Source organism: Telopea speciosissima, chromosome 3 (genome assembly GCF_018873765.1).
Source record: "Telopea speciosissima isolate NSW1024214 ecotype Mountain lineage chromosome 3, Tspe_v1, whole genome shotgun sequence".
In the NCBI taxonomy this organism is placed as follows: domain Eukaryota; kingdom Viridiplantae; phylum Streptophyta; class Magnoliopsida; order Proteales; family Proteaceae; genus Telopea; species Telopea speciosissima.
Window position 1 is genome coordinate 7,696,862 of NC_057918.1, and position 24,638 is coordinate 7,721,499.

Below are 24,638 nucleotides of genomic sequence, written 5' to 3' on the forward strand. Positions count from 1 at the left end.
TTCTCATCGCAAAGGTACTAGGACTTGCACTCAGCATCCCATTTCTCGTTTTGTTTCTTATAGTTCTCTTTCTCCATCCTTTCGTGCATTTGTGTCCTCTCTTTCTTTTGTTTCCATTCCTAAAAATTGGCAAGAAGCTTATACAGATGAAAAGTGGAAGGTAGCAATGTTGGAAGAAATGAGAGCATTGAAAAAAAATAATACTTGGGATTATGTAGCTCTTCCTCCAGGGAAAAAACCAATGGGTTGTAAATGGATGTTTGTAGTCAAACAGAAGGTTGATGGGATTGTGGATCGATATAAGGCACGTCTAGTTGCAAAGGGCATTAATCAGACATATGAGGTTGACTATCAGGATATATCTATTGGAGTGGTATCTTTAGTATCCCTAAAGCCACCATCAAGGCTATAGAGCACATCTTCTGCGCTTTCCTGTGGAAAAGGACTGACACCTCTAAATTCCTCCACCCTACCAATTGGAAGTCCATCTGTCTCCCCAAATGCGGGGAAGTCTTCGTCGCATTAAGTGACTCAGACTGCGGGCATTAAGCATCACGGAGAATCTCACTCCCGTCGGAGTTCCATCACAGGTCGGTGGGTCTCTATCCCATACGGTGTCTCTATCCCATCGACTCCTCTTGGATCTAGCGTAAGATTCTCTTACTCCGTCCCCTCGCCCTCCGCGGTATCTCTACCTCTAATGTTGATTGTACTGCCACCTCTCTTTGGCTTGACCCTTGGCACCTTTTAAGGGTCCTCTACAACATCTTTGGTCCCAGATCGATCTACTCTTCAGGCCTTCCAAAAGTCACCCCTCTCATGCATAAACTGGCTTACCAAGCTTATGGCAATAGCTATGTCTGGCCGCGTATGAGAGAGGTAGATTAGTTTACCAACCAACCGCTGATAGCGATCTTTGTCAACTAGTTTACCTTCTTTCTCCTTAAGTCTTGTAGTTGCTTCCATGGGAGTGTCTGCAGGATGACACCCTAACAGCCCAGTCTCAGACAATAGATCTAGGATATCTTTGAGAAAGAAAGATGTCATTTGAAGATCGAGCAACTTCTATCCCCAAAAAATATTTTAGAGCTCTCAGATCCTTTATTTCAAACTCACGGCCAAGAAAGTGCTTCAGTTTGTTGTTCTCATCACCATCATTTCCGGTTACCACAATATCGTCCACAGACTATGAGAAGGGTGACCTTATCACCAACTCGTTTGATGAACAAGGTATGAACATCATTGCTTTGCTTGTATCCCACAGAAACCATAGCCACTTGTGAAACCTGCCGAACCAAGCTCTAGGTGACTGCTTCAACCCATAGAGAGCACACTTCAATTTACAGACCTTGCCCCTAGTCATGTCATCAGAATAGCCTAGTGGGATGTCCATAGATACCTCTTCCTCTAGCTCTTCATGGAGGAAGGCATTATGATGATATTGACAACATGCCACAAGGCATGTAGGAACCATTCTCCTTCATTTAGCATATAAAGAGAATGACCTTTGCGCGTGGCTAATGAAGGCAGCCTTCAAAGTCCACCTATTTTAGAATTTAGACCATATGGCTATATGGGGGTTGATCTCAATCCAACTATTGGGTATTTGGGTACGCAGTTTATGCACTGGATTGGCCATTTAACAAATCCCTGGCCCCACCTTGATCATATGGACGTACATGTATGGAACTTTTTCCATTGTATTTTCAAACATTAAACAAAATCTCCAAAGTTTACTTCCTCAACATTTTCCCAGAGCAACTTAACATGGCCAGATTGTAAAATGAAATAAAATCCATTTGCGTTGGAACTTGTAGATTAGATGGTGAAGTCCAAACCATCTAAGGTGACAGAAAGCAAAATATGTAGGACTTTTAATTAGGGAGCCACGATCATCATCATCGCCATCATCAACACTGCTACCACTATTACTACCAATATCATTGACATCAACATCATCAGAAGTAACACGACTACCACAGTGCTTACATTCATGACAAATAGTCCAGATGGAACTAATATTTATCCACCATGAATTTTTTGCTCCATGCAGGACCAATCTGGAGAGGATAACCGTGCATTACAATTGCAGTAAGCAGAGTTAATGCTGATGATTAACTTGATTCTAGCCCTACAGATAAGCTTTCTCACATTTGATATAGCAGTTTAGGTAGTATACCTTGGGACTGAGATCTGCCGAGGTTACTTTAAAGCGACCCTTGCGTTGAATGACTGCTCCTGATGCATCATCCGCTGAGTGCAAAGGTGTAAAAAATACAAGTATATTTGTTATAATTTACATGTTCTGATTTATGAAAGATCTATAATCAACAAGAAAACAATGAGATAAGATCTGAAAATCACTTTCTGATGAATGAACAATATCTTATGACATACCATATGGAATGTTATCCATGTCTCTCTTTTGACGATATAATTGACCACTATAGTTCCGCTCAATTTGAGATTTCAGATGTCCATTATCCCTTAAAAATATTTGCAAGGCCCAGGTTAGATGGTACCCGTACCACTATGCATTAAAAGCTTTTGTCTAAATAAAAAGAAATAATCAACTCAATAAAGAGTTAGTGAGACAGGGTTCCAACTGTTTAAGAAAAAAATTCCTATTGTAAGAAGCAACTGAGAGAAGCAATTGAGAGAACTATAAGGCCCAGCTAAGATGTACAACACCATCACATCCAGAGGAGTAAAAAATTATAAATTAAAGTTGGGGCTAGTCAGAAAGTTCCTATATATTCAGCATCTGAAAGTTGTGGAAACCTCCACTATAAGTGCCGGTTTGTCTCAATTGATTCCATTATAAGAATAGACTCTACATTTGGCTAGATGAATACATGATCATGGTTATTCAATCCCGATGGGAGGTTTTATGGTGCATGATATAAAAATTTTAACCACAGGTCTAGTAGAAACTGCTACAGTTTCTCTTAATGAGAAATAGAATATGACAAAATTCACAGAATGAAAATTATGCACCTTCTCTCGAATGTATACGCCTATTTATTGGCATTATGTGAAGTATTCCATAATTTTTCCAAATACAAAGTCAAATTAGGGAGGCGCAAAAGACATCGTTAATGTTGACAGCTGCACTTAATTCCTCTTAAGAAATCTTTAGGTCCTTATTGTCAACTGAAAAGAACAGCACAAGACAAATTAAAGTCTCAGCCACCTTTAGTCTCCTAACTAATAATGAAAGTGTCTCCCTCAACCACGTGTTCACCTTGATAGACAAGAATAGAGGATAACACAATACCTCATTTCACTCATCAGCTATATCAAGCAATTGAGAGAACTAATAATGACCTGTACATGAGACTACATGATGCTGACAGGAACTCAGAAAGAAACAAATGAAGTGGGGGGGGGGGGGGGGGAGAAAAGGATTTATGATACTACAACATTTTTTTTTGGGTGAATAAAAACTTCATTACCAAAAGAGGGAAAAGGAGACGGGCATAAGTAAAAAATGATGACAGGCTTCACACTTAATTTCCTTCTATTGCATTCCAACAGTTGAAAAGATAAGCTAGAAGGTTAGAGCAAGACATGGTCATTAGTGTTCTTCAACATGTTAATGATGAAGAGCTGGTGAGCAACATAGCAAGTAATATGAGCACATAAGACAACTGCATTAATGCAAAAGTGGATCTTCACAAGTATTAATATTACCTGTCCCCATCCCCATAAACTTTTTTATGAGGAGAAAGAACATTGTCTGGTAGGATCGAACCACTGAAGAACTTCTGGCGTCCAGGAATCATATATTTTGGTAAAGAGCTACCTTTTTCCAGGTTCTCACCATCACACTTTTTAATTTCTTGATCATCTGGCTCTGCCATTGATAATGACTGCACTTGAAACTGTTCAGAATTGGATTGGATAGAATCTTTCCAGTTTGGGCCACTTGTGATAATCTCATCTTCATGAACATCAAAACAACCTCTGCATTAAAGTAAATGGTTGAAATTTAATGAATATTCATTACTAATCAGTATGAAATTGATATAGTGAAATCCTATTATCCTATCCATCTGCATGTCTCGAATCACTGTCAGAGATAACAATTATTAAAAATACCCAAAAAGAATCAAAAAAGACCACATCAACTTTAAATAAAGTCTCTCAAGAGATTATGATATCTATAACACACAAATAGAAAGATAGACATACTTAAGTGCTTGAAGAGGACGGATAGGAAATGAAGCAAGTGAATTTTCCACATCCTGAAGATCATTGAGCCCATCCTGGAACAAACAAAAGGGAGACGTTACTAACATCTGGGAATCATGGGTGGAACTTGCATGAGTAATGCAGGAGGAGAATCCAAAGATGCAGATCGGATGGCTTTCATAGGCTCCACTTAGTAAACAGTCCATTTTATGTATCAGAGGATGAATTGTAATTTTATTCTGACAGTTGTAAGTGGTCTAAAGTATTTCACATGGGGTTATTAATTGTCATTTGTTTTATCTGAAGGGGTCCATACCATAGTTGGTTAAAAGTTAAAACGCGTTTAAACATGAATAAATCATCAGTTTTCCTTTTTCTTTTTCTTTTTTTCCCTACTCAAAAAGTTTGAACGCTTTTTTTACCATCCTGATCAAGTTCTGGCCATTCGAAACACGTCTGTACCGACCACCGTTCTTTGTCGTTTCCATAATTAGTAGCTTGGGGATTACATTAGTTTTGATTATGAAATTCATGTCAGTTTTAGGAGACTAGGGGCCTAGCTGTACAAGTACTCAGGCGATAGTGGATAATGGGATAAGAATTGAGCTGTTGCCAATGTTGCCTTACGTGGCTGATCTATCTTCTCTCTTCCCTCTTGATACTTACTGTTCTCCCAGCTTTTTCTCCTATTTCTTCTATTTTATCTTCCTCTTTCCCCTATATCAAAACCCTTATTTCCTCTTCCCTTAATTTCCAATCAATTTCTCTTCTTTGATCTCATATTTTCGCTCTCCACACTAATCAATCCTGTCTCCCCTCCACTTTTGCTTTATCAATTTTGTCTATCTCACATATTGTTTTATTTCTTATTTTAATAAAAAATGTAGGATATTATTTCAGAATAAACAAATAAAAAATGCAGTATATTATTTCAGCTGTTATTCTTCATCATATCTGAATATTATAATCAGATTTACACTCTTCTTTTTGCAACTATCATATTCCAGTTTATTTCCCTTGGTTTCTCGTGGATTGGACCCATTAGCTGTAGGTGATCTCTACCTGAATCAGCTGGTTTAGCCAAATAATCCTGATTCCAAAAAAAATAAAAGCTTTGGCTGGAATTTTCAGAAGTTGGGTGTGCTGGGTCAAGAAATCAAAAATCAACAGCAGGTCGATTGGGTCCATTAGCTATGGCTAATTTGGGGCCTTTGGATCCCTACCCAAATCATCTGACATAAACAAATATTTCTGATTCCAAAAAAATCGAAATTTTAGCTGGATCTTTCAGATGTTGGGAGGGCTGAGTTAAGAAATAAAAAAATTAGGTTAACTTGCATTCGGGTCTTAATGTCAGATGAACTGTCCGACCTCCTAAATATTAAATTATATATAAATATGCTACTAACCTTAGATTATGAGAAGAATAATACAAACTTAGAGTTAAGTAATTATACATAGGAGAAAGTTTTCCTTCACCGCGCGGGAAGGGTTCAACCACCATCCTAAGGTCCTAAAATATCCCACCTATTTACGAATGGTCGAGCATTCCCCAGCACTGTTGTGCGATACCCTCTCCCGCCCATCCAAAATCGCGATCAAGGGATTTCCCTTCACCGTGGCTTAAGGAAAACTCGATCCTTATACATATATATCTTGTGTTGTTTTTTAGGATATATTATTTTTAACTATGGACTGATATGAGAAGTTCTCATGCATGTTATAATATTATATAGGTTACAGAAATTATGATCAATAGTTTCTAGACCTCCTAAGTCCTAACGATGACTAAAGCTTTAATGCTGAGAAACCTGTCCAAGCTTTGGCCCAACCCCAAAATCCCAAGTATGGTTCAGGGTTTTGCTTGAGCAGCACTTGGACTGGGGAAGAGCAAACTTGAGGTTGGTGATGGCTTGGGCTCAGTGTACCCTCTTAGTTCTCAGGTTGAGCTCAGGCCAGACCTCCAGCATCCCCAATGATAACCCTCTTTGGAATTAGGAGTTTGGAGGGCAGGGATCCACGTTATCGACACCATGTAGCTGAGATTTTCTTGAATTCCTGGGCTATCCTCTTTCCTCTTACTTTCATCTTTCATTTTCCACTACTTACTTCTTATCCAATTGCTTTTAAGTTTCTCTTACTTTCCTTTGTTTTGAACGGATCCATGTAGCTGACCCCATTTAGTTGGGATAGGGCTGTGTTGTTGTTGTTGGACCCTAAGTAGGCACAGAAGAACTCAAAGTCTGGAACCAAATAATGAGCTGAGATAGTGAAAGCCTATACTGAACAATAGTAATACCTCCTGAATAGGTGTAACATTAGAATGGCCGACAGTTTCAGGGGATGGCTTTTCTGCCTCCGAACTTGCAACATAGTATCCATCATTTTGTTTGCTGCTCACATCTGGCTGTTCTGTATTGGAAATGCCATCGTCATCCTGAATCTGCAGATAAAGCAGCCAGTGAAACAGTAAAAAGATAAAAAGCCTTTTGCATCAAGGGAAATATTCTTAATCCAGTAGTCATCGATGGAATTGATGAACATCTAAATAGGAAATACACCTACTTACAAGAGCAGCTTGAGATCTCAAATCCTCCAGATTAAAGTTCCATGCACTGATTCCTCGTATGTACTCTTGCTGCATGATAAAAAGAGCATCAGCCGAGAGTGTACAATTTATGGACTAGTGGGAAACACGTGCAAAGCATCCTTTACATATTGGTCAGAAGCAAGAAATAAATCAATTTGCTAGAAAGTGGAAAGGGCTTTGTTTATGGGCAAGTGTGTGCTTCATCGCCCATTGAGCTAGTCTACGGGTTAAGACGATATGATGATATGTGGCCCGAAATTTCTCACGTGGCTAATGCAGAGGGCAAACAATCTATCCAATGGTCCATTTATTAGATCAACAGTCCATGTGGCCTTGAATAAAATAATAAGACAATAACCTGGTGCAAGTCCTGCTTTTGCAGGGTCCCAGGAGTGGTGGATTGGAAACATTCCTACTGTTTGGTTTTTTTTTTTTTTTTTGGGTGCAGAAAAAGGCCATTTCAACAGCCCCTACCCCACTTCCTAAAAAAAATTAAGACCTAGAAAATCAGTTTTGCGCCTTGGTCACCCTTAGCAATGGTCCACCATGGGACACCTGTAGTAAGACGCATTAACGTCCCCCTTTCTCTCAGGTGATTTTTTTTCCATCTCCAAGAACTAGTTTACACGGTTTCATGGTTTTCCAGCGAAACATAAGATTTCATACTTTCAGAATTCAGGCTTAATGGTATCAGTGTTAAGTTTTCAAGGTCTAAGGTTTCAATTTTAAGGATTCACATATTTCCTGGCAATTCCGGCAACTTCTCCCTCTCTCTAATTTTTACCCGCTATCTGTCCCTTTTTTCTTTATTTTCTGGCATTATTTCCACGTTCGCTAACAATCTCTTTTAACAGGACGGGCAGCTTGGAATGCACAATGAAAATATTGAAGATCTCAAAGCACGGCTGTTGTGCCAGACTGCCAGCCCCAACACAATGTTACTACTGCTGCTACTGCTACTACTGTTATTATCGATAATAATAATAATAATTTCCTTACCGTTGCACCAAGGTCCACCCTCTAATAATTTTTTATTATTAATACGGGATTTTCGGCATTATAAGATATATAAGGGTATTCTTGATATAAAGTAAATCAGGACACCTTTAATGAAGTTTATTCATCTCTCTTTTTGATTCATATTGAAGGAACTAAAAGAGCCAAAGGCAGACCTAAAATGACCCTAGGAGAAGTGGTGAGGAAAGGCACGCATAGCTTAGCCGTTGTATCAAGTATGACCTTGAATAGAGCTGATTGGAGGGCAAGGATCCATGTAGCCGACCCCATTTAGTTGGGATAAGGCTGAGTTGTTGTTGTTCAACTCTCTTTTTGATATATTGTGTAATGATAAAATCGACTAGCCATCCAACCTTGAGTTCAGGCAATAATCCATTCAAAAGTTTAGACTTTGATGGCAAGGAAATCCATTTAATATAATAGGATCATGGGAGAGGGTTATTGAAATTACGGGAGAAGGTTCTTGAAACCCACCTAAGGCAGGAAACTACTAGTATGGAGAACCAATTTGGATTTATGCCAGGAAGATCCACGACAGAAGCTATTTACTTACATAGAAGGCTCATGGAAAGATTTAGAGATTGCAAGAAGGTTCTCCGTATGGTCTTCATTGACCTAGAAAAATCTTATGGCAGAGTCCCTAGAGAGTTAATCTGGCAAGTACTAGAGAAGGAGAAGTGTTTCAAGTAAATATGTGGACATAATTAAAGATATGTATGATGGTGCAGTGACAAGTGTAAGAACTGTGGGGGGCCAAGGTAGTGAATTCCCAATTACAATTGTGTTACATCAAGGATCAGCTTTAAGCCCTTATAAGTGATGAGGAAAGACATGCATAGCTTAGGCCTTGTATCAAATAAGACCTAGAAAAGAGCTGATTGGAGAGCGAGGATCCATGTTGCCAACCCCATTTAGTTGGGATAAGGCTGAGTTGTTGTTGTTGTATGGGAGCACGGGAGGTCTCTTTTTTTTTTGGGTACCTTCAAATTTTTCCTTTGAAAGAGATCATGAAGGCATTAGTGCTGGTATGATTGCACATAGAGGTCATGAAAATTTTGACACCCTCCAGCCAAACCAATGACAATCATAAAGCCTAGTTATCAAGGAATCACCTAGGTGTCCAGGCTCTTTCTTGGGTCCAAGGCAACAGCAAGCCTTGTCGACAGTCGACACTTCACGAGTTTATGTTGTTGATTTCTGTTTATTATTTTGTTTTTTAATGAACATGCTTATATATCCTATGCTTTGTTTATTATATCATTATATGTTGGTTTTCTCATGTTAAGTCATTACTAGCATAATTGTATCATATTGCATTGATATGGATTATATATAAAATTATCATTGCTAGGTTCATATAGTTATACACCTAAGTGATGCCTAGACGGGTGCCCCTCCAACGCCTTGGGTCGCCTAGTCGCCATGACAACTATAACTAAACCAATGAAGGAGCAATATCTAATACACTTTCTGCTGCAAAATAACTTATTTGACAACCATGCATTGGAAAAAGAAAAGATTGGGTTGTTCACCTGGGATAATTGCTCTTTATCTCCATTCAATACCTTGTTCTGTGCCAGAATATCAGCCTCTTTTGCCTGCAAACGCATAGTCCATATAACCAACCATAGCAAACTTAATAACATTTATTCCAGAAGAGCGTATGAACTAACAACACAAAAAGAGCTTATCAATCAGACATTGTAATCAGAATCAACACCTTCAGCATTCTAAAACGTTCACCCAGTGGGGCAAGGCCATCAAGAATGGTTCGTGCAAGATACTCATTTGAACGTGCATGTTTAAAGAAAGAATGCTTCAAAAGCTTCTCTGAACTGGGACGCTTCTTTGGATCCTTCACTAAGCAAGCAGCCACCATCTCTTTGAAAGACTACAAAGACGGAGCACTTTCAAAACAATACTCAAATGCAGGTATTTTCTTTGAGGAAGCCAATTAAAACCCCAAACCTTTGAGAACCGCTTGTCTCTTTCATAGTCAAGGCCTGGAGGTGCATTCTGTAATGTCATCAGCAACACCTGCAAGAAGAAAGGGTCAATTGAATTGTACTGAACTCTCCCAATAACCATTTCTAAACTTGGAGAACTGACCAAAATTCACCTTCATTGGTGGATACTTTGAAAATGGGGCATGACCATGAGCAAGTTCAAGAGCCGTTATTCCAAATGACCAAATATCCGCTCTGTTTACATAAAGCTAATCTTAAAAGAAGTAATTACGTAATAACAACTTTGTTATATCAACAAAATAAAAAGAATAAAGATCAGACAAGTCACCCACTCACTTAAAGTCATATCCATGCAATTGCTGCATTACCTCAGGGGCCATCCTGGAAAAGATATTTACAAAAAAAAAGTCAAGTCAACAATTTTTAATTTGAACAAAACTGCATCCATCAAAACATCAATAGGAACTCAATAAGAAGAAAACTTAGGGGAGGGTGGGAGCAGATGATTATAAAAATGTAGGCACCAGCATGGAGTTCCAACAAAAGTGTTCCTTGAGCGTTGTCTATCCCCAGTATCAAACATGCATGCTGATACTCCAAAGTCTGCTAACTTGACAGCACCACTAGAATCAATTAATATATTTCCAGCCTGCAAAGGTATAGAAAGAAAGGTTCAACAAAGAAAGAGGTTAGAATGCATCACAAAATAGAAGAGAGAAGAAAGAAAGAATTTTGGATAACCAGAACACAGTAGCTACAAATGCCATTAAAAATTCTCAAAATAACAGTTTCAGGTATATATCGCCTAATAAACATGCCATAACATTTGACATCTCAAATAAGAAACAAAGCACATTGGACTCACATTCAAGAAAAAGTTCAACATCACATGGAATAGCATATGGTAGAATCCTCTATCCCAAAAGCCAAAAATATATTTTCTTCACATTCGATATTTATAAATAACTAAAATGCTTCCTTTCAGACACTGTCAGTTGGGCACATTTCTCTCATGAAACTTCAGTGTTCCAAACAGATATGGCCATTCTTGGGACAAACAACACGCAAATAATTGCTTGAGTTTAAGATGACAAACTGCAAAAACCAAATATATCATAACATAATAACAACAAGATGTAATACCTTAACATCTCTATGGATGTGCCCGTGGGCATGGAGATAAACAAGAGCTTTAAGAACTTCGCGTAATAGTGTAGCAATAACAGGTTCCTCAAAACCCTCAGGATAAGCAGATTTCATTATGTGAAGACATGATCCCCCAGACATATATGGCATCACAACCCAAAGGTTGGGGCCATTAGGAAAAGAGCAATGTGCTCTTAATACATTTGGGTGATCAATCAAGATCATGGTCTGTACCTCTCGACGAACACCATCCTGTATAAATTACCAAAAAAAGGAAATTACACAACCATCATTAGTAAGTCAATGATCTTCCATGCTTCCACTAAATAATAACATGAAAATCTCAGTGATGGGTCAGTGTTATTTACAAATCTCAAATTCAGATACATAAACTAAATGCTCTTTCTGCATAATTAAAGAAGTAAACATTCGACCTCATCTACAAAGCGATGCAAGAGTCTCCAAGGAATTAATTTTAGAAAAATTACAATACTCAAGAACGGGGAAAAGGAACACTTCAACATAAGATATTGTAGCTGTTAAAGTGTTTAAGTAATGTGCAGGGGATATTCTTGTCTTAAAATTTATGGAGACAGTTGATTGGGATATTAGTCAATTTATGGAGACACCTAAACAAGCTCACTGAGAGGCGGCTTGCCAAATTCTATGTTATCTTAAAAGTGCTCTCAGAAGTGTCTTATATACAAACCTAATAAAAATATTGATCTTGTGGGGTATTAAGATGCTGATTGAGCTGGTGCTACGAATGATAGAAGATCTACGATTGGCTATTGTACCTTTATTAGTGGAAACCTGGTTACTTGGAGGGGTAAGAAACAGATTATTGTTGCCAGATCTAGTGCAAAAGTTGAGTACAGAGCTATGGCTCATACTGTAGCTGAGTTAATGTGGTTAAAATCTCTTCTCAAGAGTTTGGATTTCTATTACTAAACCTATCAACATGTTCTGCGACAAGTGACATCCAGACAGCTATTTATATTGCCAGCAATCTTGTGTTTCATGAACGGACCAAGCACATTGAGGTGGATTGCCATTTTATTAGAAGTTGTTAGAAGTGTCGTTATGAAGAAATTGATTGCCATTCCGTCGTTGGTTCTGGTAATCAATTGGGTGATATGTTTACCAAGGCATTGTTTCTTCCTGCATTTCTTTGTGGCTGTTCCAAGCGGGGCATGGGTGACATTTATGCTACAGCTTGAGGGGGAGTGTTGAAGTGTTTGAGTAATGTGCAGGGGGTAATCTTGTCTTAATACTTATGTTTAAGCATCCTTCCTTGTAATTTCCAAGACTTCTATTATAAATATATCATATTGCCCACAGTTCCCCTATCTAGTGAAATAATGAGTTTTGGTTCTAACACGGGAAGTCTATCCCAATGCTTGTGGTGATTGCTAATCACCATGAAAAGCAACTTAACGATGAGCAGTAGCCTGCTGTATAAATGATGTGCGCATGAAAATTTGGTGACAACCCAAAAAAAAAGCAGCAATAAACCTATTCAATGCATGAAATCCAGCATTTGAAGAAAAGTTACCCAAAAATATACCAATCAAATGCATGTAGAAGTAAATATCTTAAGTAACTTGCAGCAAAAAAGCCACATACCAAATCATTGTTGCATTTTTCGAGGTCAAGAACCTTGATAGCAACTATATCATTAAATGAAATGCAGAGAGCTCTGTACACAGTAGCACTGACTCCATCACCAACTTCCTCATACAACTTGTATTCTTTTGCATTGACTGGATACCTCTTCTCTGATATATGTTCCATGGTTCTGTCTTATGGCACATCATTAACAGCCTCTGTACTCCTGCATTTTTAGAATGCATAAATCACTGGTAAAAAATTAAGGAGGTGACAGCCAAATTAACATGAGGTCTTTTTCAACATGATAGCATTTTCCTTCCATTCAAAAAAATAAAGATTCCACGAAACTAGTTCTTCCATCAAGTTGATGTTCTCCATATATCCTCTCCTCTCATGCCAAAGCATCCCAATACAACCAGCAACTAGTTTCACAGACAAGAAACTCTAGCAAAAAAAAAAAAAATTCATGATCTTGAGCAAGTAATTTATTGTGAATCTGAGTACCATTATACCAGGCATGTCCTGAGAAGGAACATCATCCAGCATAGCTCAGTACTTCAGGAAAGAATTCTCTGCAGGGAAATGGGCAGACACACGAGAATGGACACACCAGAAAGTCTCCAATCTAATCTGCAAAATTATGGCAACAATGTTATCCGACTCTGAACTTTGAAAGTCCTTTGGATATCCATATAAATTCATGCCAAGGACATGCAAAAGCTGAAGAAGCAATATGGACATAAGCGAAAATGACTGGTTTTTTCAATCCTAAAAAAAAAAAAGCCGGTTTAACAACCCAAAAGGACACCAATAGTTAGAAAGCATGGGCCACGCCACCAAATTACAGCAAATAACAATAACAACATTAAATAAAATTATAATAGAAGTAATGATCTTCCTAAAACAACATCATGGATGCTGTAGCATGTTAATCATGGGACTGCAAAGGAATTTCAGTACATCAAATGGATTCAGTGAAGGTTATGTGATGTACTAGCATCAGTGAGCTACTGAGCTTCATTACCTAGTTGAACATGAAAAAAAACTTAACAAACAACATTTTATTTTAATCCAACTGTACAACTAAGTCTGACCAGCCCTGTGAGAACTCAACAGTACATCAGGAAGAAGAAAAAAAGTGCAACTCAATATGATCATGAGGTACACATCAATGACTACCATATTATGCCTCTATGAAGCAATATGCTAACATATCAAAAGACTAGCCTTATCAAGTATACAAACTGCATGGTGATACTGTGATAGTTATTGTTTCCTTTTTCTTCTCGCTTTAATATTTGGGTTATTTTATGCATAGTGTGTTTCAGACTTTCAGTTGATATCATGCATTTATGCCTATCCTATTTGAATCAACCAGAAGGCAATATGCCTGGCAACTGCCAAGCGATAGCATAATTGACAAGGGTACTAAGCATAAACTAAAAGGGTCAAATTTACCATAAGCTCCATAGTTAGTTGGATGAATATAAATTATCATTTTATGAATGCTATACAAGAAACTCAAAGTCGTCATCTCAGAGAATAAGTACCCAGCAACAACCCATGGATAATAGTTGGGACTATTACTAGGAAGTGAAAGAATAATTTTTTTTATCAAATATGTAAATCCAACAAACCCAATTTGTCCGCTAATACTGTCTCCTATTATTGAGACCCTCAGAGATACAACCCCAAAAAAAAGAGGATTTTGTAAGCCAGTGAGGAATGAAACTTCACAGAAATTAGAAAGAAGCAGAGAGGATGATTCTCATACTAGAAACATGACAAAAGGACCATCAGTTGATCCCTCCTACCAACTCAGATTAGACTATCCAATAAAATAGAGGGATTACTTTAAACCAGATGCAACATTGCTAAATCAATACTCCCAAGGATGTTGGAATCCCTTCAAGTAGACCAAAATAAAAATGAAAAAACCTTTATTACAGCAAGGGAATAATGTTAAACAGTGTTTTAGTTCGCTAGACAAACAACTAAGGCAAGTTCTCAAATTCATGATCTTGACGCATCAGATGGCCAGGCAGAGTAAGCTTATGGTTCACTTGTTAAGAATAGGAGTTTAAGGGTATTCTTGTATATAACCACATGTATTTTATGTTTCTTCTGTTATTTGTATAAGGCCAGGGGCCCCTGTGTAATTAGTTATTCTTTTTCAATATAAGGAAGTTTGTCTCTAGTTTGAAAAAAACGAGATTAAACACAACCGTATGTGCTCTTCTCTTTCCCTCTCTTTTCCTTCTTCTCCTTCCTCTCTAAAACTGAACATGGTATCAGAGCCTACTCTTCCTGGAGTTTGAAGGTGTTAGAAGGGTGTTTAGTGGACCAAGAGGTGGTTTCCTCTCTTGGTTGTTGCTGGAGTTTGAGCTCCAACCTGCGGTTCTTCACAGATCTGTTTTCTCTCTCGGTTCTCATCCAAATGGAGAGCAACCAAGTGCTCTAGTTTCGTTTGGAGGTTACCTTTCTTCCCATTGTGTCATCTCAAGCCGGTTGGGAGCATCCAAGGGACAGGGAGTGAATCTCGGCCAGGACTGTTCGCCGCTTTTCCGCTTGACCCAGTGTGGGATTGGCAATAGCTCTTCACTAGAGCTTTGTTTGGGAGCTTTTTGGACTACCCACTGTCGTTTCTTGGTAAGGAAGACTTTTCTTTTCTACTCCGCTGCTGTTTTACATTTGTGTGAGGCTCTACAAGCTTTTTCGAGGCTTTGTGGTCTAGGTTACCTCTGTTTTTTCTCATACTTGGGAATCTATTGTTCTTGCTTGAAGTGTCGTTGATTGCTCCTCTCAAGTGTTTGTTTTAAAACCACAATGGGTGAAAAACTGTTGAGACATCTGAACTTCCCACTATTACAGAGCCTTGCCAATCCCTCCATCATATGAGAATCCAAATGTTCAGCTCCCCATTGTTAAGCTTGATAGTAACAATTACTTGGATTGGTCACGGTCAATGAAGCTTATCCTTCAAGTAGGGGAAGTTGGGATATATATCCTGGGAGCTTTAAGGCCCCTTCCATTGATGATCCGGGTTACTCTAAATGGGAAACCGAGAACTCCTTGTGATGACTTGGCTCATTTTTTCAATGAGGCCGGAGATTGGAAGAAGGTTTATGAGCAAGGAGACAGCCAAAGATATTTGGGATAGTGTTGCTCGTATTTTTGATAGAGTGGGGGACTCTACAAAGGTTTATCAACTTCTTCAACAGATTGTTAGCTGCGTCGGGGTGACAAAAGTATCTCCGAGTACTATAGCCTTGTTGTGGGACTTTGGGAGGAGTATGATCACTACAGAGATCTCCACGTGTGTCCTGTTGATGAGCCTAAAGTGCATCGGTTATTTGAGAAGGAGAGGGTCCTGTTCCTTCTTGGAGGTCTTAACTCGAGTTTGAACCCATAACGGGCGAGATACTTGGCCGACCAAGTCTTCCCTCCCTGGAGGAGGTGTGTGGTTATTTACAAAGTGAGGAGACGCGTAGAAGTGCTATGGAGACCACTCCCCCTGTTGAGCGCTCGCTGCTCTTGTTTCATCCACTCCACAGACCGTCCTCCCTTCACTAAGGGGGCTGGTAGAGGCCGATTCTCCTGTGACTATTGTGGCAAGTCCGGGCATAAAAAGGAGTTTTGTTGGGATCTTCATGGGAAACCACCCTCTACGCATCGGAGGACAGAAAGGACCGAAGAAGAATGGGCCTAAAGCCCATGTTGGGGTTCATGAGTCGATTCATCCTCCCTCTCCAAAGAAGACATAAGCGCTTTTCGTCGGATTGTAGCACACTTGGATGGATCCTCCCTCTGCACTCACTACTTCCCTCTTGCTCTACAGTCTCTACTTCATCCGCCACTACACCTGGGTAATTGACTCGGGGGCCACGGATCACATATGGTAGGTCTCGGCTTTTAACTCCTACTCGGTTTGTTCGAAAAGATAAGGTAAAATTGCTGATGGTTCCCTTTCTTCCATCTCGGGTAAGGAGATGTCCAAGTTACTCCACTTATCCCTTTGAAGTCTGTCTTTCATGTTCCCAACTTTGCCACTAATCTTCTTTCCATTAGCCAATTGACTAAATCTTTGACTGCTTTGTCACATTTTTCCTACCCATTGTCTTTTTCAGGATTTGGTGACGAAGAGAGTGATTGGCGGTGGACGTGAGACCGATGGATTATATGTTCGGACACTTGTGCTTCCCCTGACGATAGCTCAATCTTATGTGTGTGGGCAACATGGCGGACGTACACGGGAGGACATTTTGCTTTGGCACCGGCGTTTGGGACATCCTTCCTTTTCATTATGAGAAAAATGTTGCCCCATTTATTTACCTCTTTTCTGTCAATCATGTTTTTCATTGTGAACCTTGTCTTTTGCAAAAGTTGTAAGACAGTTTATCCATCTTCTAGCAATAGATCTATTTCACCTTTTCACATTGTTCATATGATGTTTGGGGCCCTTCCCCTGTTACTTCTTTACGTGGCTTCCGCTACTTTGTCTCCTTTATTGATGACTTCTCTCGAGTTACTTGGGTTTATCTCTTGAAACAAAAGAGTGATGTCTATGTTGCATTTAAAAACTTTTATGAGTTGGTTTACACTCGGTTTCAAACTCGTATTGATTGTCCGTTACGATAAAGGTGGAGAGTATATGTATGGTGGTTTGGAGTCCTTTTTTTCGACCGTGGCATTATCCACCAGGTGGCTTGTGTTGATACCCCTCAACAAAATGGGGTTCTTGAAAGAAAAACCGCCACTGCTGGAAGTAGCCCGTCTCTTTGGTTTACAATGCATGTTCCAAAACCTTTTGGTCCGATGCCTTACTCACTGCAGTCTTTCTTATCAATCATATGCCCTCCGGTGTCTTGAACTTCAAAGTACCTCTTGCGGTCTTACCCTTACTTTCTTCTTCTTTTTCACTTCCCCACGGGTCTTTGGTTGCATCTCGCTATGTCCATCTTAGCAAATCTGCCCACACTAAATTGGATCCTAAGTCCTCGAAGTGCATCTTTCTTGGGTATTCCTCTACCTCTAAAGGCTACACATGTTATCACCCTCCTACCCGTCGGTGGCTTCTCTCCAAAGATGTTTCTTTCTTTGAACATCTCCCGTATTTTCGATCACCTCTTCGGGGAGTGTCGTGGTAGTGAGGTTGAAGAGGCTCCTGAGTTTCTATCATTTCCTTCCCCCTCTCTCGTCCCTATTTCCCATTTCAAATTGTGAGGGAAAGAAAAGGTCCGAGGATCTGTTGTTGAGGGGAGTCTCGAGTGCAGAGGTGAACAGAGAGGGCGGGGAGCTACTTGTGTATACAAAGGACAAGAGAAATCCTCCTTCATGGCTCCCTATACGAAGACACTGCCAAAATCCTCCTTCGTCTCCTCATCCCGAGACAGGTATACCTTCCTCTACTCCTACACCCTCGGACTTAGATCTTCCTATTGCTCACCGCAAAGGAACTCGGGCTTGTACTAATCCCATTGCCAAGTTTGTCTCCTATGATTCTGTCTCCCCTACGTGTATTGCTTTCACAGTGGCTATCTCCTCCATCTCTATTCCTAAGAATGTAGTAGAGGCCATGGCTGATCCAAAATGGAGAGAAGCAATGAATACCGAGATGGTGGCCCTTGAGAAGAACCACACTTGGGATCTTGTTGAACTCCCAAAGGGAGAGTTCTGTTGGATGCGGATGGGTATTCCGTCAAGTTCAAGTCCGATGGTCGTAGAGAGATATAAGGCAAGCTGGTTGCTAAGGGCTATACCGGTGTATGGCATTGATTATCGGAAACCTTTGCTCCAGTGGCCAAGCATAACTCCATTCGGTACTCCTCTCAATGGTCGCAAACCTTGATTGGCCATTATACCAACTTGATGTAAAGAATGCTTTCTTACATGGTGACTTAGAAGAAGAAGTCTACATGCACTCTCCCCCGGGTTCAAGCATCCTAGTGGCAATGGAAAAGTGTGTCGTCTCGGAAAGCGCTTTATGGCCTTAAACAATCTCCTAAGGCTTGGTTTGAGAGATTTAGGCAAGCTATTCTGAGAATGGATACATCCAAAGTCAAGCTGATCACACTTTGTTTATACAAAGGAAGGGCAACACTATTACAGCTCTTATTGTATATGTTGATGACATTGTGGTCACGGGAGCAGTGCCTGAAATCACAAAGCTTAAACTTTACTTGGCTCGGCAGTTTGAGATCAAAGATCTTGGTCCATTCAAGTATTTTCGGGATTGAAGTTTCAAGATCAAGCAAGGGATCGGTGTTTGTCGGAGGAAGTTTGTCCTTGATCTACTTACAGAGACAGGTACTTAGGGTGTAAACCAACCTTCTCTCCTATTGATCGAATCACAAACTAGGAGAAGATTGTGGTGAACCCCTTGTAGATGCTGAAAAATATCGGAGATTAGTAGGCAAGCTAATCTATCTTTCCCTTACCCGACCGGACATAGCCTATCTTTGTTGGCGTGGTAAGTCGGTTTATGCATGCACCCAAAATGGGACATCTTGATGCAGTGTATAGGATCCTCGGATACTTAAAGTCATGCCCTGGAAAAGGTCTTCTCTTCTCTAGAAATGGTCACTGAGGATCGAAGCATACACGATGCGATCTTGTATGGATCTATTTCGATCGAAGATCCACTCGGATCTTGTACTTTTGTTGGTGGGAATTTGGTTACTTGAGAAGTAAGAAGCAACTGTGGTGGCTAGATCAAGTCTTGAGGCGATTTTAGAGCTATGGCTCACGGAGTGTGTGAAGTCTTGTGGGTGAAGAGACTTGTTCGGGAATTGGGATTTGAGGCTGTCAAACCTATGAGTTTATATTGTGACAACAAGGCACCATAAGTATTGCCCCAACCCAGTGCAACATGATAGGACCAAGCATGTTGAGGTTGATAGACATTTTATCAAGGAAAAGATTGAGTCAAGACCATCTGCCCCTTTTGTGAAGACGAATGAACAAGTGGCCGACATCTTCACCAAAGGACTTAGCACTCATCACTTTGATGTTTATTGAACAAGTCGGTATGTATGACATATACCACCCAACTTGAGGGGAGTGTTAAGAATAGGAGTTTAAGGGTATTCTTGTATATAACCACATGTATTTTATGTTTCTTCGTTATTTGTATAAGGCGGGGCCTGTGTAATTAGTTATTCTTTTTCAATATAAGGAAGTTTGTCTCTAGTTTGAAAAAAACGAGATTAAACACAACCGTATGTGCTCTTCTCTTTCCCTCTCTTTTCCTTCTTCTCCTTCCTCTCTAAAACTGAACATCACTGATTGCCAGGAAACTGGACAAACCCAAGCAACCAGCGAAAGTATCTGTTTTTTTTTTTTATATCTGAAATTTGATGCCACTTTCCTTGTTCAATATGTTGTGTAACCAAATTACTTGATTCTCACGTAATTAACATTATTCCAGGAATTTCAGAATTTATCTCATCGAATTGCAAATTATAATATTACAAGATCCATAAGTAACAGAAAACATATAACACATTAAACGAGGGGAGTGGAGAGGGGGCGTGTTCAGCAGGCTTGGTAATGGGATCCTAGACCTTCTAAGGTTTTAGGTTATGATTCCAAAAGAAACGGGTTAAAATCTTCTCCAATTCCCCAAAAGTGCAGTGTGGTGCAGTTCGGGGCTGAGAGCTCAACACGTGGAAGATGCTAAATCCAACGGTGCCGAGCTCGATTGACCTAGCTTTTTTCTTCTTCTTCTTTCTTCTCGAGCTCGGCACCATTGGATTTAACATTTTACACATCGAGCTCTCAGCCCCGAACTGCACAGCACTGCACTTTTAGGGAATTGGAGAGGATTTTTTCCAAAAGAAACCCAGAACCGCAAGGCAATTTAAAGGCCAAAATGGAAAGAAATCCAACAGCATGACTATGGTGAATCAGATCCAGTCCAAATTCAAATCGAATGGCCTAGATAATATATATAAATTAAGATCCCCAAGTTTGGAGTTAATCCAATGGTTAGATTTGGAGATATCAAATGGTTATCGAAATAAAAATTTGCTGAAACAGGATTTCAGATTTAGTAACTGCCAGGAAACAGCAAGTAAAATATCAAAATAGAAATTGAGAATGGATTTAGTAATTAGGGAAGACAATTATTAAGTGAGTTTATAAATAGAAACTAGCAGGAAAAAATATAAATCCAAGCAATGCCAAGGTGCTGCCACTAGTCATCAAGGGTGAGCAGTGTAATGCCAACAAGTATAGGAATTGGTGAATCTTCCAGCACGCAGTTTTAAAACTCGTTTAGATAGGCCATTTCAGACGAAATTAGCGAAATGCACAAAAATTGGCAAAATTTCGCCGAAACGGTGCATTTTTTGCAAGACTATTTGGGAGGGGGGGGAACGGCTGAAATGACCAAAATTTCCAAAATGAGCGAATGACCGAAATTTTGCCGAAACAGTGTATTTTTTGTTGTCATAAATGTCCAAAATGAGCACAATGAACGATATGGCATAAATCGCACTGCCACCCGCCCCCCATGCAACCATATGTGGACACCAATGGATGATGTCATCAAAGAATGAAGCCCTCATTTGTAGTACGATTAGGAATACCAGCTGGACCAACGGTTAAAAAGAAAAATCGCACTGAACTTCAGACTTAATTAACAGAAATTCAACTTCAACAAGAGATTAACTAATCCCACGTCTATTAGGAATAGATTTCTTAAGATCCTAATTCAAATAGAGATTCTGAAAGTTGAAACCCAATCAGAATATGAAATCACAACTGAAGAGGGCAGGCCTTGGTGCAACGGTAAAGGTTGCTCCATTGTGACCAAGTGGTCACAGGTTCGAGTCTGGAAACAGCCTCTCTGCGAAAGCAGGGGTAAGGCTGCGTACATTATGACCCTCCCCAGACCCTGCAGTGGCAGGAGCCTTGTGCACTGGGTACGCCCTTTTTAACTGAAACAGAGAGATGCTGGAAATCAATTGTGAACCATGACTAGAATAACCTAGCATTCAATCGAATCAAATCAGATTCACTGAAACTTGAACCAAAGGTCCAGGAGGACCTAATGCAACATAAAGATTGAAATCCCCCTTGTTTTGACATGTGTGATTCAGATAGATTGATGTTCTGGTCTAATTCTCAGGAGCTAATAATCTCAGAATCAATTTGACCGCTCAAAATGGAAGATAAATTCAAGAAATCAGTTCACAAATATTTAGAACACTAGCAATAACCAGAACTGAAAACCAGCATTTGAAAACTACATTTGAATAATGAATCATATTCTTTGACCAGATTTGCTGGTTCTGTCACAGAGCTTGAATGGGATAGTAGATTCAAATTGGTAGGTAAAAATTTAAGGTCTAACCTGATTTGAATGGTCTAACTTTCTGAGGAACTCCATTCCTTTAACAGGCTAGCAGTTTTTATATCAGGTGTACCTTTTTCTATCATGTTTATCATGTTGTGGGTGGCTGTTGGTAAGCCATGTAAAGGACTATTTTATGTATTCTCTTTCTTACATCAATAAAGGTTGTTGCTCATCGAGAGCGAGATAGAGCATGACTAAGGCAGAGGAGAGTTCATTGATTAAGAATATGAGATAGTGTGAAGATTTGAAGAATCATTGTTTAATGAAAAAGATATAAACCAGCATAGCAAGGAATGGTGGAGGAGTTCAGACCCCTTGCCTCAAGGTTACATATCTTGGGTTTCGAAGGATATGGACCTGTTTTAGAGAATGTTAATAAATTCCAAAATCCATTTCGTCGTCCAGTAGCTACAACTGTCTTTTTGATCGGTACCGCAGTAGCTCTTCAGTTGGGTATTCGAGCAACATTACCTATTGATAAATCTCTAACTTTAGGTCTTGTCTTTTTCAAATTGATTCAACCTTAAAATAAAAATACTATGACGTTACTGACGTACGTATAATCGAACAAAGACGTCATTACCACTCTCCAAACTTCAGCATACTATTATCCTTATCAAACAAAACTCCGTAATCTTACTTCTTGTTGAAGAATTAAAAGAATTGCACTCCTCAAGTTGTCGATGCACAAAGCCACAAGAAGCAGCAAAAGACGTGTTTAAATTACCTCTTAAAAAGAATAAAATATAACTCCTCAACAAGGAGCAGTAGTAAAATCACATTCATTCTGACTGTCGTCAAGACTTTCATACTGACCAACAAACACTACCAGTATATGTACAATAAGACATGGAAATCTAATGCAATAGACTCAATGCCGAGTTAATCTCTGATAAGAAATTGTCGTCCCGGAAATACTGTCCTCATATGCTTACTAAAGTCAGTCAACGTTTTGGTTCTCGACAAGGGATCTTGCCACAGAGGACTCCGCATTGTTCATTCTCTCTTCTTCTTTTTTTTTTTTTGTTTTTTTTTTTTTTTGTTCTTTTTCGCAAAATTTATATATATCCCGTCTCCCTCATCTCCCTTCACTTATTAAAAGAAGAATTACAGAAGCTTATCGATTTATTGGTTTAATCAAAATCTGTTCTAACAATGAGGCTCTGACTAACTACCATAATTCTTCAGTTTCCATCATCAAACTTACCTCCGAATAAGAATAATAAAACTAGCTTTTCCAGAGATTGAAGTACGAAAAATTCATAAACATTGACTGAATAACCCGATCGCATGTAAAGGAAAACAAATTCAATTATAAACAAAGTACCTTTTCCAAGGAATATCTTCTGTAAGAACTAGGGTTCAATCATCTCCTTTTCTGATCGAATCAAAAAATGAATCCAGTTGAAGAAGAAAAATAGAAAACTCTATAAATTAGATTCTTTACTGTCTCTCTATTCCTCACCAAATAGAAATTGATAAAATGATAGAAGATCTTAGCTGTTCCAAATGACTTGCTTTGCGATGGACTCTTCCACCACCAACATAGTCACAGGCCAGCGATATCTCTATTTCGCCTCTCTTCCTCTCCGTCCAGTTCAGGAAAAAATAATAGCCAGCCAAGCAGTAAAATATAGTAGACAATATATGATGATATTTCCAACTATAGCAGGAAACAAAAATGGAGTTTATATGTGAATATATATATTTTCTAGATTTTACATAGAAACACCAAATCCTGCCGATTTTTTTTGTCGTTAAACCCAATTATTACTTCCTTAAATTCATATTATTTTTCATGACTATCGGTTACTTTGACTTTTAGAAAAGCTTTTTCATCTGGACCTGTCACGTATTTGTGCAGGTATGCAACGTGGAGGGCTGGAATAAGGTTGTTAACTTGTTACTCGTTTCAGTTTTGGTTCAGTTAAAGGTTTGAAATATATAAATCAGAACCGAATCCTTTATTAAACCGGTTCTAATATTCCAAATTGAAATCAATTACTAAAATGTCTCAAATTCCATTTTCGTTCTACCCAAAAAAAAATAAAAAATTTCCATTTTCGGTGCGACTAGTATCTTCCTTATCAAGGAAAGAATTAAAAATAAAATCTCCAGGAAGTGAGCCGTGGTGCGCTACATGCCCATGCTCATCAGGAGGTCTCGAGTTCGAGTCTCCTGGTTGGTACTTTACCCCCTCCTTATTCCTCCCCCCTAAAAACAAGGGGCAGAGGTGTCTTTTCATATGTAGATGAGAGAGAAAGACTCATAAGAGTGTTGGCGTAGGTTGGCATAGGCCACACTCCCGTACAAAGAACTGTATTGATGCTAGCATTATGGACGTGTTTTGTCTCTTTTCTCTCTGTTTTTCGTGGTTTTGTTACTAGTTAGATTTAACACTTATGAACTCAAATGGAAATAAACATATTTTCTTAAGCCTAATAAAGATATCTAATTTTTTTGGGCTTGAATCGCAACAATTACGCGTAAATTATGATTTAAGAAATAAAATATTTAAATTAATTCACATGATGTATATCCAATATAAGATACCAAGAAGCATACATAGAATGTTACCATATAATCGTTTCAACAATGTACTAGTTCTTATTGATTTTAATCGATTCAACGTCAACGGTTTATCCGTTCAAAACCAAACTATATCATTTAATAAGTAAATTCACTTTTTAAAACCAAAACCGAATCAATTAGTAAACGATTTATCAGCTTTGGTTTAAATGGTTTGATATGGTAA

At 39.0% G+C, this 24,638-nt stretch overlaps 1 protein-coding gene across 4 annotated transcripts; it reads right to left on the reverse strand.

The window, feature by feature from the left end:
• Positions 1 to 2,090: 2,090 nt before the first annotated feature.
• Positions 2,091 to 23,489, reverse strand: LOC122656404 (serine/threonine-protein kinase BLUS1-like). 4 transcript variants are annotated; one of them, XM_043850897.1, is made up of 16 exons: positions 23,211 to 23,489; positions 13,030 to 13,155; positions 12,541 to 12,748; positions 10,912 to 11,166; positions 10,293 to 10,417; positions 10,105 to 10,149; positions 9,921 to 10,002; positions 9,770 to 9,838; positions 9,522 to 9,692; positions 9,334 to 9,399; positions 6,764 to 6,832; positions 6,494 to 6,637; positions 4,195 to 4,268; positions 3,694 to 3,966; positions 2,398 to 2,486; positions 2,092 to 2,253 (listed from the first exon to the last, which is right to left on the reverse strand). In XM_043850897.1, exons 3-16 carry the CDS (start codon positions 12,706 to 12,708, stop codon positions 2,132 to 2,134), a joined length of 1,752 nt encoding a protein of 583 aa, XP_043706832.1. In that variant the 5' UTR covers positions 12,709 to 12,748; positions 13,030 to 13,155; positions 23,211 to 23,489; the 3' UTR covers positions 2,092 to 2,131. The 4 variants fall into 4 exon arrangements, with proteins under 4 accessions (XP_043706833.1, XP_043706832.1, XP_043706834.1 ...); XM_043850898.1 differs by lacking the exon at positions 23,211 to 23,489 and having other exon boundaries at positions 2,091 to 2,250; positions 12,541 to 13,031; XM_043850899.1 differs by lacking the exon at positions 23,211 to 23,489 and having other exon boundaries at positions 2,092 to 2,254; positions 2,411 to 2,486; positions 12,541 to 13,031.
• Positions 23,490 to 24,638: the final 1,149 nt, after the last annotated feature.

Bases quoted from the DNA above. Each gene is read 5' to 3' on its own strand.
- LOC122656404 (XM_043850897.1), bottom strand. From the start codon at position 12,708: ATGGAACATATATCAGAGAAGAGGTATCCAGTCAATGCAAAAGAATAC. The intron at 9,400-9,521 runs GTGTTGATTCTG...ATGCGTTTGCAG, and splicing joins AACGTTTTAGAATGCTGAAG to GCAAAAGAGGCTGATATTCT. The intron at 2,254-2,397 runs GTATGTCATAAG...CTTTGCACTCAG, and splicing joins CATGGATAACATTCCATATG to CGGATGATGCATCAGGAGCA.